The 12,547-nt window shown below is 38.9% G+C and overlaps 1 protein-coding gene across 1 annotated transcript in view; it reads left to right on the top strand.

Annotated features, from left to right (window-relative positions):
* The window catches only part of LOC122808576 (von Willebrand factor A domain-containing protein 5A-like), a 582,047-nt gene that overhangs the window by 97,005 nt on the left and 472,495 nt on the right, over positions 1-12,547 (top strand). The window contains exon 3 of the mRNA XM_044079534.1: positions 5,485-5,687. Coding sequence (XP_043935469.1) covers positions 5,485-5,687 — 203 coding nt within the window. The remainder of the gene's footprint in view (positions 1-5,484; positions 5,688-12,547) is intronic.

The following is a 12,547-nucleotide window of genomic DNA, read 5'->3' as shown; positions in this document are numbered from 1 at the left end:
AAAGATAAAAGTAATAATAGATATAAGACAACAATCTATAGGAAGCCCACCTACTCAAATGCATTCTTACATTTTACGAGCTGCCACCCATATCATCAAAAGAAAGCAGTAGTAAAGGGACAAATAGTAAGGGCAGACAGAATGGTCTCTGCAGATAGTGACTACATGCTGGAATGTGCAAATTTAAAAGATATGTTTCTCAAAAGAGGTTACCCGAAGGTCTTTCTTACACATATTTTTGATTAAGTTAACCTTAAATGGGCTTCAGGTCATTTTAAACCTATCGTATAAAATGCCTATGAAGGTAACCATGCGGGCGATGATATGCAAACTCCTGCTGAAACAGACCATACTGGTACGTGATTAAGCACGGATAGAAATTTAATAACTTGTCTCCTTATTACATATTCTATAGATGTAGATTACATCAAGAATATAATACAGAAAAACTGGACCATAATCCTGGAGGATAATAGGATTAATAAAGTACTAGAGGCGGGACCACATTTTACATATAGAAGAGGACCGAATTTGAAAAGCCTTTTAGAAAGGCAAGGACAGGAGCATACATCTAGAAATCGTATGGGTAAATGTGGACATTACCAGCAGTGTAAGTTCATAAAAGTAGGAAACCAGTATACCATTAGAAATAGGCAGTATGCAATAAGAGGTAAACATACTTGTGACTCCCAAGGTGTAGTTTATGTGGCATTATGCGAACATTGCCCATCATTTTACATAGGTAAAATGGAAAGAAAGCTGAAGCAGAGGATATACGAGCATCAATATAATACCCAAAGGGGAATTTTGACAAATGCCCTGGCTAAGCATATAGCTGAAAATCCAACACATAAGTTTGCATTCACTATAATACAAAAAGTTGAGCCTAAACCAAGAGGAGGACCATGGGAATTAAGATTAGAGGAATGCGAACTGATGTGACAAATTCACACATCAGCACATACCCCCCCTTGTTTGAACGAATACGCTTCTATAAAATGTATACTGAAGCTAAAAGCAATTGCCAGATAAAATACATATTTTATATGTTTAGTGTTATTAATTTAATAAATTTTAATCAGTTATTATATTAGCATAGGCTATGTAAATACATAAATTAATGTTTTACTGACACATTTGTGCATTTATTTATTTAATTTATGAATTAATATATAATTTTAGATAGTTAGAGTCCGCTCAATGTGCTTATGAGGTTTTGAGTTTTGAGATTGGGTATAAATACAACTATATAAAAATATTTCTAGTAGTGCATAATATACACTCCTATAATTTTACATATACATTTATATTTGTGTAGTGTTTATGATTTTATGATCTTATGAGTTTATGATTTTATGATTGAACAATATTGTTTGATTTATTATGGTCTTCAGCAATGTGTAAAAACACTTTTCTGATACTGTTTTTATAGCTTTTAATAATTTAAATGTTTTTCAGTATTTTGAAAGGTTAAAAAGTATGGGTATTTTAAAATACGAAGCAGTCCCAACTAATTGTTAAATTGTGTAATTGATTTTGAACATGAGTATAAAATGAAGTCTTCTGTGTTGTTGAGTTGTCTGATGAAGTTGGGGTTTCTGCCTCGACAAAAGTGCTTACAATAAAGACGTTTTTGTGAAGTAAAAACAGCCAGCTTGCTTTTTTGTTTTTGTTTTTTATCATCTTCATGATCTCATTTATCCACCTTAAGACCATATGAAAAAAAATAATTATAACATTCACCTAAATCTTTGTAGAGAATTACAAAATATCAAGATACAAATGTAATCCTTTTTAATCCTCTGTAACTTTAGAAAAAAAAATGTGAGTAACCATAGATACGAATGTATTTAAAATATTCTGGTTGTGATAGTATACTGATTATTAGGAGTCCTCATTGATGATCAGCTAATGATTGATAGCCATATACATGTAAATATAAAAAAACACATAAGAAACTGTGCTTACTATATCGCTACAACCGCTACATCTCTCCTCCCACCAGGCTTGCCCTCACTTCTACTTACCTTATCCCTTCCCTCCTATATGGTGCCTCTATCCTTACTAGTCTACAATTTTCCCTCAAGTCAAAACTCTCTTCCTGCTACTACAACATTTCAAAATTTGCAGCTGGCCAGAAATCCTCTACCCACCACTGTATTTTCCTACATCAACTGAACTGGCTTGAGCTACCCAATTATCTCACTTATAATCAACTTATCCAAGTACACAAAATTATTTTTAGACCCTCTCTCTGCCACTCCCTTGCCTGTACCTTCCAAATGCATCAGCCTAACAGATGTCTAATATCCAACTTCCAAAACCTGATAGAATTGCACAAACCTGCCTGACCACCAGGCAAACATCTTCTATCCTTCTCACTAGAATGCCACTGGAATTCTCTCACACCTTTCATCCAAACCACTAATAGTCTCTCTGCCTGCAAAACCTTACTTCACTCATACCTAACTTTACAGTGAGAATGCTCTTGCTCTCCCCCTACACAGCTTCTCCTACCTTTCTAACCCCCTCCCCACAGGCTATTATATCTGTAAATAAACTCCTATAGTTTCCATTACTCCTAGCAATAGCAGTAGGAACTATCAGATTGTATAAGAATTGTATTTGCTTATAATGAATAATTTGCTTCTTCTAATGCCACCACACTGCAACTTATTACTATGTACTTTCCAAATTCTCTCATATTTTGTAATTATCTAATTTGTAATCTTGTTCACTTTTGTCGTATTTGTATTTTGTATTTGCATTTTTTGTATTATTCTGGAGCTTTTCTCCCCAGGACCCCAGTGAAAATGGGCTCCTTGTGGCCCAGTGGACCATCCTGGCAAACAAACTGCAAATAACTAGCTAACTAACTAACATTACAAGTGGTAATACTTTCACCCATTTTAAAATATATCATAAAGTATCAGTGCATATTGGCTACAACGTTTTGAAGGAATGAAGGTTTCTATACAGTTTTCCATAATCCTTTTAACCTTGAATTTTTGTTTTGTTAAACCCCAGGTATGTTCCTTGTGAATTGCTAAATAAACATAATAAGTAAATGTTGGAAATTTTTGACACATTTAGTTTAAATTAAGCTGTTATAGTCTGAAGTATACTGTGTAACCAGTTTTATGTGAATCAATAGTAAACACTAGTTAACCAGGAGTTAAACCCAGAATCTTTTCCTTAGCATAGTTAAACTTAATCCTTTACTTGGCATTTTTGTAAAGATAAAAATAGTATTGAGGGATGTTCTTCTGGAAAACAGGAGCCCTATATGTCTATGGTGTTTTGGTGTCCTAGTCAGCTATATAGCATAAAGGGATGGAGCTATTTCTGGATCATGCAAACCAAGTTTAACTAGTGATCTTGAATGCTAGAATATTCATCTGGGGAGTGATGGAAGGCAGAGGTCGATTCTAGGGAAGGGTGGAAGCATATATAGCATAAAGGGATGGAGCTATTACTGGATCATGAGAACCAAGTTTAACTAGTGATCTTGAGTGCTAGAATATTCAGCTGGGGAGTGATGGGAGGCAGAGGTCTATTCTGGGGAAGGGTAGAAGCATTATGGTCTTTTAACGTGTGCCTTCTGTTGGAGAATAGAGGAAATTCATTGATGAGTGAAAAGGGAAAATGTTTCAGTCTTCTAAGTAAAATGAATTCACTATAGCCATCATTGCAGGCCCTGCTATACTCATAAGAGGTTAGACAGTAGGGCAGAAAGGATCCTAACAAGTACCAGGGATGACACAACACTTTTACTACTGTGACCTCCCTGTCTAGCCCAAACTAGTCTGTTTTACCAAGTTCCTGCACCTCAAGGTGGCACAAGTCCAGTGGGCAGACCAGAATATGGGAGACAAAGGCTTTGGGATACAGTGGATTGTCAGAGGACCTTAAGGGCAGATAGGAAAAACATTTAAAAACATGGGCACACTTGCAATACAAAGCTACTTACTTCATATTCATTGGAAATTAATTTTCACTTGCTCCTCATGGAAGAGTACTTCAGAGTTGCCAAATGGTTAAAAAGGCACATATCAAGAGTGAGTATCTGCAATAATGTAAGCAGATGGTGTCAAAGGGCATTACCGAGGGAATGAGCAGCATTCATTAATTTTGGGGGAGGGGTAAAAGAAGGAACTTTGTCTGGCTAAAAACAGCAAAGCAGGAATGGAGATTGGGGATGGACTTGCTCCAGGCAAACAAAAAGAAAGAGGAAAACACAGCCAGGCACACACTAACAGTGGAGTGTATAGAGAAAATACTCACCTACTGAATTATTGTCATCCTACATCAGATGAGGCTGATGGAATTAAGGGGCAAGTTTTTAAAAAAAGTTCCCTTATTAGGTTGATGTCATAGCATGATGTCCCTATCTGCCTCTCCCATTCTCCAGGATACTTCTACTGTTAGTGGTCACAGTTCTAAATGTGAGCTTCCCCAGGATACTTCCTCTGTTCATGGTTAGAGTCCTGAAGGTGAGTGTATCATTCACTGTGGAGCAACTTAACCCATGTATACTATAGAGGGTCACTGAACACGGCTGATGGTAATAACTAGCCGAAGAACCAAACCAAAGAAGTAACTGAAAGAAATCTTTGTTGCATTTATTAAATTTTTGACCATAGCTGCTGATAAAATATGTATATGGAATCTATTGCTTCTATATTTTGGGTAGCTGACAAATCTTCGAGCACTCAAAATTTCGAACGTTACATGGTCGAGACCAAACGTTCAAAATTTTAAGTGTTCAAAGATTGACTTTCAATGGCGTCGTACAGTGCAGATAGGGAGAATTTCCCTTTTCTGCACTGAAGTGCTGTCTCAGAGTTGGTATATATAAGTAGGGGGTGTGTGGGGTAGTGCAGGGAGGCTTGCCCCCCTGCTTAGGCTGTTGAAGTGTTTTTTTTTTATTTGATGTTTGAACATCTAAATATCGAACATTTGGTCTCAACCATGTAATGTTCGACATTTTGGATGTTCGAACATTTAACATAGACCCTATTTTTTATCCCTTCTAAAGAATGCCATTAGTCATTTTACTGCTAACTTGTTCTGGTTGTATAGTAATGCCATGCATTCATGGTACTAGATTTTCAGTCTACAAGTTTTATTTCCTTTTTAAATATTTTCCATCCTGCAGCTAGCATATATGTTTCAGCTTTGATAAAAGAGGGTCTTCTCACTGAACAGCCAGTAGTTTTCATTTATATTATTGCATTTTCAGCCTCAGTCCATATAGAAAGAGAAATTCCAGACTTACCATACCAGAATATTATACAATCATTTTAGCTGTACATTTGAACTTTGTTAAAACTTAAATTTATTTTCTGTAAATATTTCCACTACAATTTTATACCTGTATGTGAGCTGATGTTGCTTTTTGCTTTTTCACACTCTCCCTGTGATATATTTTAATTTCCTTAACATTGTTATCCCTGCAACTCATTCTTTCTGTCCTGATTGCAGTTGCTCTTAAGGAGATCTTGGTGTCTGTGCATGTGAAGGGTATCATTGCAGATGTTACTGCAACACTCCTGTACAAGAATGAGTTACAAGACCCGGTGGAAGCTGTGTTTATCTTCCCAATGGATGATGATGCTGTTGTGTATAAATTTGATGCAATGATTGATGGGAAAACTATCATCGCAGAAATTAAAGAGAAAAATACTGTAAGTAAAATGGGTTTATTTTGTTTTTGCTCTGTTGTTAATTTCTGACACTTGAACAACTTAAAACTCTTCTGTGTTTTCTGGACTCATCATTGTACAGGTGTCTCTGAATCTGGTATAGTGTCTTGTGCGTTTAATTTATGTATCTTTGTCTGGTGGCTCATTTGTCTCATCTATTTAGTGTCATTACTTGACCGTTTATGGGCCAGTCTTTGCATTTTGAGAAAAGTTAAAATACTGGGGCAGAAATATACCCAGCAGACTGTTCTACAATACCTTAAGCAAGCAATGTTTCAGAACTGCTGGGCATAAGCATTTAATAGTTGTAATGTTATGAGTTTTAAATTTTTATGGGTCACAGAATAACTTAGATCATTGTTTTAAGTTGTCATGAAAGGAGATAACTGCCATCCCAGCTAGATGGAATTTTGTAAATAATTATATGTCATTTATGACTATCAACATGCTTCATGTAAAATGCTTGTGTTACAGATGTATTAGAAATGTGTGTCATATTGTATAGACGTGTGCTGAAGAGATGTTTTGCAAAGTACTGAACAGAAATGTATTTACACTATTGTAACTGTTTAGATGTATACATTTTAACAGTGGAAACTGAAACACAGGAGGTTAGCTTCATAAGAATGGGTGAAAATTTAACTTACTTTATGACTATATAATAAATAGATGTTATCTTCCAGTTTCAGTGCAGTAATAGACACAATGTCTAGAACCAGAAGTTTTTTGTATTGGCTTGGAAGTGTTTATTGTTTTATGTCATAGGTGACTCTATAGTCAGGCACACTGATGTTCCACTCAGCAGGCTAAACAAGGAGAAAGTCACTGTCAGCTGCCTGTCAGGTGCCAGGGTCCGCCACATAACGCATGCACTCAGGTCACTCCACAGCAAGTACAAATATGACTCTGTCATTGTCCATGTTGGTGTGAATGACCTGAGACGTACCTCCCTGGACTACGTGAAAATAGACATGGAGGAACTTTCTGATCTTATAGCCCAGGCAGGTATGACCCTAGCCCTGAGTAGCATCCTGCCATAACCCAGAATGATACCACAGTACAAGGACAAAATGATTGACTTCAACAATTGGCTAAGCTTCTGGTGTCATTCTAAGGGGATCCAGTATCTGTCTGCCTGGGATGACATGCTCGACAAACCACAATGCTTTGCCAGAGATGGCCTGCACTTGTCCCCCTTGAGATTCCGGATACTGGCTAAGGCTCTTGCCACACCTATAGTACCATTTTTAGGCAAGATTCAAATGACAAATTCACCACCGTAACAGGTACAAGCAAGCAAAATCTGAAGGTAATGCTACTCAATGCTAGATGTCTAAACCTAAAAATGCATTCACTCAAGGCACTCCTTAAAATGGAGAACATCGACATCTGTGCAGTGACAGAGACCTGATTCAAGGCTCCAGAGAGCACCCCTGCATTGCCAGGCTATAATTCATACCACACCTAACTTGGACTGAAGCACTAAAGGCAGAGGCGTGTCCATATTCATTAAGGATATCCACACCTCCAGGCTAGTTGCTCAGCATAATGCATCTGAGATTATCCAAGTGCAACTAACTCTGGGCAAGACCGCAAAAATTGTAACTTGCTACAGATCCCCCACCCTGCCCCAGGATTCCCACTCCTCATTTCCTGAAACACTTGAAAATATTAGGGTACAACCTAACACCCTGATAATGGGTGATTTCAACTACCCCACTATTAACTGGGAAAACTCATGCACCAACTCTTGTGCTCAAAATTTTCTGGAATTTATAAATTCTAATGCCTTGGATCAACTTATCCACACCTGCACCAGGGGAAGCAGTATCCTAGACCTGGTCATTGCCAACATGGGCAACCGGTGTTCCACACCAGAGGTCAATTCTTCGTTGGTCAGATCCGACCACAAGAAAATCACCCTAGACATCCACATCCCAGCCCTACCCCCCATTAGGGAAACCAGCTTAAAAAATTTCTCCAAAGCCAACTTCACGCTTCTTAAGACAGAAGTGGCAAACTTCATGGCACCCGTGTTGATGGACAATAGAGATACGACTGCTGAATCCTATACAATTGCACTTTATAAGCACTTACACGAGTGCATGGATCGTGCAATCCCTAACAGAACCAAGATGCTATCCTCCAAAAAAAGGAAGCCAATCTGGTGGTTCCCTGCTATAAACAAACTCTACAACAGAAGAAAGAAACTGTTGCAAAAAAGAGTAAAATCCCATGATTGGAGGAACTCCATGGTCAGCTTCAGTAAGAAGTTGATATCCCTCATAAAGTCCTCCAATGCTAGTTACAAAAACAAAATTGCCACTGATTCTAAAGACAACCACAAAGCATTCTATAGCTATGTCAAGACTCTCAAAGGCAACACTCAGATCTGCTCTGAGTTACAGCACAATGGCATTAAATATACAGAAGCAACTGATATTGCCAATATCCTGGCAGATAGGTTCAGTGCTAACTTTACCCCTCTCTCATCCCCTAAATGGCCCATCTCTATACCTGAAAAATGCAAAGTACCTGTAATCATGGCTGCACAGATAAAAAACACACTCTCCAAAGCCAAGAACACAGCATCCATGGGACCTGACAACATCCCAGGCTGCATTCTACATGAACTACAGAATGAACTGACATCCCACTTAAGTACCATGTTCAATCATAGCCTCACCTCAGGCTTTGTGCCCACTGAATGGCGCACAGCAATGGTTATCTCACTACACAAAGGGGGAGCTACAATGGACCCCAGGAACTACCGCCCCATTAACCTGATGAGCCTGGTCTGCAAGGCTATGGAGCGTATCATCATGGAACCTATAAACAATGACCTTGGTAATCTACAAACTCTGGACCCTACCCAGTTCCGGTTTGTAAAAGGCAGATCATGTCTCCTAAACCTGATAGACTTCTTTGAAGCAGTTACCAAAGCTGTAGATTAGAGTAAGGTGGCACACACAGCCTATTTAGATCTTGCCAAGGCTTTCAACACCATTCCCCACTCTGAAATTATAGACAAGCTCCATAAACTAGGTATAAATCCTTATGTCACAAGATGGGTTGCCAACTGGCTCATTGACGGAACCCACACTGTGAAAGTAGCAGACTCTAAATCCAACTTCAGACCAGTGACAAGTGGAGTACCACAGGGTTCAGTCCTAGGTCCTCTCCTGTTTGATATCTACTTCTCTGAAGTACGGGCTAACACAGAAGGTCTTTGGCAAACAAAGTTCACAGATGACTGCAAACTAGGAGCCATAATCAAATCTCCTAACAATGTGGACATCCTACAAAAGGGCCTCACTGAGACAAATGCCTGGTGTCAAAGCCATGGCCTCAAGCTCAGTGCCAAAAAGTGCATTGTCATCCCTTTTGGTAAAAACTCTGTACACATGAACTACCACATAGGTGGTAGTCTACTTAACACCGAAAGTGTGATAAGAGACCTTGGGACACAGGTGGATAGTAGTCTCTCCTTTGATAATCACATCGCCACAGTAGTCAAGAAATCCTTCTACATGGCATACCTCATCACAAAAGGTTTCTCATCCAGGAAAAAAGAGGTCATTGATCCCCTCTACTCATCACTCATTAGACCCATTATAGAGTGCAATGCCCCTTGAGGTATGTACCTCACAAGACATCTACAACAACTGGAAAGGCCACAGAAATACCTCACAAAGAGGATTACCGGCCTCAAACAGATGCCCTATGCAGACCGTCTCAAACAACTCCAGCTCTACTCTGTTGCATATCGCCTACTCAGAGGCGATCTCTGCCTAACATACAAAGCTATGTCAAACCCAGAGCTGTTGGACATGCTCCACATAAAGAAATCCCAATCACTCCAAGCTATACACACTAGGGACCTAAACCTTGTCACCACAATAAACAGAACATGCTGGAGGGATAGATTCCTGTCTCAGAGACTTCCCATACTCTTGAACAAACTACCTATCTATATCAAACAGAGCTCCTCATTAGCACTCTTCAAGAAAAATCTTGATGATTGGATGGGAGATAGGAAATTCACCCCTGGGATCACTTCTGTGGCTCTGCTTGACAGGGGCACAGGAAAATAATTTTCTTGGGTGGCAAAAGCCAGGATACCATTTAGCTAAGCTTATATAGGCCCTAGGGCCAATAGCCTAGTACCTACTTATGAACCTATGACTTCCAGAATCTGTCTTGGATGTAAGAAAAGTCCTTTATGTATTTTCACAAGGGTCTATATTAGATGAATGAAAGTTCATCTTAGCGAATTCTCACTTGAGCGAAAATCCAGGAACTCGAAACTGCAGTTGTGGGGGGCTGTGCCCCCCACACCCCTCCACTAAATATATATTCCAATGCCGAGATCGCACTACAGTGAGGGAAGGGCAAATATTCCCATCTTCATTGTACCGCAATCTCACAATTGTTTCAAGTTCCGCAATTTTTGCTCATGTGAGCGTTCGCTAAGATAAACTTTTGTTCATCTAATATAGACCCTTTTCACAAGTAGATACTATATTGCTACCAGCTGCATCAATGGGGGTTTTCACCTGCCAGATGACATGAAGTGATGTCATTCTGCAAGCTATCTCAGCAGTAATATGGTATAATAATCTGGTCTTCTATCAATAATCTACTGAACCCTGGCACTAAGTCCAGCCCTTATCCCTTCCCTGACCTGTCATCTGACCTTATTGCTTCCAAATGTAACTCCTACTTCATAGACACTATAGCTAATCTTGCAGCCTCTTTTTCCTCCCCTCTGTCTAGTAGTCATCACCTCAATTCAGCCACCCCATCATAGAATACCACACCCTTAAAATCACCTGTACAAACCTGCAATAAACCCCTCTGTCATACTGAATTTACTCTTATCCCCATTCCTACTTCCTGTATAAAATAATTTTTGCTAAAGCTAAAATCCTGCTCTAACTCAGCTGACAATATTCCTACCAAATTCCTTAAGATTGCTGCTGACACAGCAGCCTATCCTATCAGCATTCTAATAAACAGATCTATCCCAGAATCATATGTTCCCTCTCTATGAAAAAAAGCCATTATCCTACCCCTCCATAAAGGGGGGTCCTTCTTCTGACATCTCTAACTTTTGACCCATCTCTCTTCTTTCCCCTATATCTAAAATACTCAAAAAGTGTACCCTAAAACAACTAGTCTACTGCCTATTAAACAACAATATCCTCTCCCTAACCCAACAAGGATTCCGTCCAGGACACAGTACTTCTACTGCACTAATATTCTTCCTAGATACCATTAACAAAATCCGTGGATCTGGTAACATAGCATCTGCTCTCTTTCTGGATCTTTCTAAAGCATTTGATACTATATCCCACACTATTCTTCTCTCTCAACTGTCCACCCTAAGGCTGTCTTCCATATCTCTTAACTGGTTTAAAAGCTGTACCAACAGGCAACATGCCATCAGATGGCAGCACTCATCTCTCCCTACATCCACAACCCTACTGGCATCCCACAAGGCTCAATCTTTGGTCCCTGCCTATCTAACATATTTATTAACAACCTATACCAAGATATACCACATTCCTCTCTAATCCAGTATGCAGATGACTCGACTATAGTATGGTCCACACCCAACCTTGATATCTTTCAACAAATGACCCAAACAGGTTTCTCTACAGTTGAAGCTCAGCTTCACCAAAGCCATCTCTCCTTAAACACCCCCAAAAAAGAAACTTATGCTGTTTTTCCCCTAAAAAAATACCTCTATCAATATACAAGACTTCAACATTTTCTCATTGAATTCAATAAAAATCGAAATCGTAGCAAGTATCAAACTCATGGGCATCATAATATACGACAACCTAAAATTTGATTTACATATCCAATCCAACATCTATAAAACCCACAAAAAACTTGGCCTCCTCTACAGGCATAGCAAATTCCTCTCCTCTTCAACAAACACACCCTAGTACTCTCCTATCTACTTCCCTCTCTAACGTACAGCACACCTTTATTAATTAATTTGCAGTCCTCTCCAAAATTAAAATTAGAATCTAGCTACAACAAAATTGCCAAATTTGCTTCTAACTGCTGTCATGCCACACATCACTGTATATCATTAAGAAATCTCCAATGGCTCGAATTCCAACATTACTTACGACACCTTCAACTAACTATCTCTCACAGACTAATTTACATACCACAAGATTGCCTTTCACTCAACTCCCTATTTTCCCCATGCTCCCCCACTAGGTCCTTACGCTCCGAAACTCAAAGCCTATTACAAGTCCACAAACCCAGCCTACCAGCAGGTAAACTCCTATACTCCTGGTCCTGGACTATCTCCGGACTTTGGAACAATCTCCCTTCTACCATCTGCTCTGGTCAACATCACGTCAAATTCAAAACTGCCCTCCACCAACACTTTCTCTCTAACTGGATATGCAACTGCTCTACCTTATATAGTGCTACCACTTAACTCTCTCTCCCCTTACCCCAGACCCAATACCACTCTTATTAAATACCTTACCACCTAAGCCTGCTTTTCCTCATCAAAGGATCCTTGATGCCCTTATCATTCCATTATGTTTTCTCTTGAAAGCTTACTGTTAACCTTAACATCATTTAACTTCTTTCTACCCTATTCTTTCTGTCCTCATATATTAACTTAATATTTACTTTCAAACACAGAATCTTAGCCGCATCTATAGATGAACCTTGCCTTATCTTTCTGCGATTTTATTATTGCTGAGTTTTGCATCCTTTAAATTTATTTACTTACTGTCTCTCTGCTTCATATAATTTTTCCCGATTGTTTGTGCTAATGTAGCAAGCTGTACCATTTATACTGGCAATTT

This window comes from Protopterus annectens, chromosome 8.part0 (genome assembly GCF_019279795.1).
Source record: "Protopterus annectens isolate FY-2018-M chromosome 8.part0, PAN1.0, whole genome shotgun sequence".
Taxonomy (NCBI): Eukaryota; Metazoa; Chordata; order Ceratodontiformes; family Protopteridae; genus Protopterus; species Protopterus annectens.
Note: the sequence above shows the minus strand (reverse complement) of the source record. Positions and strands in the feature narration are given on the sequence as shown.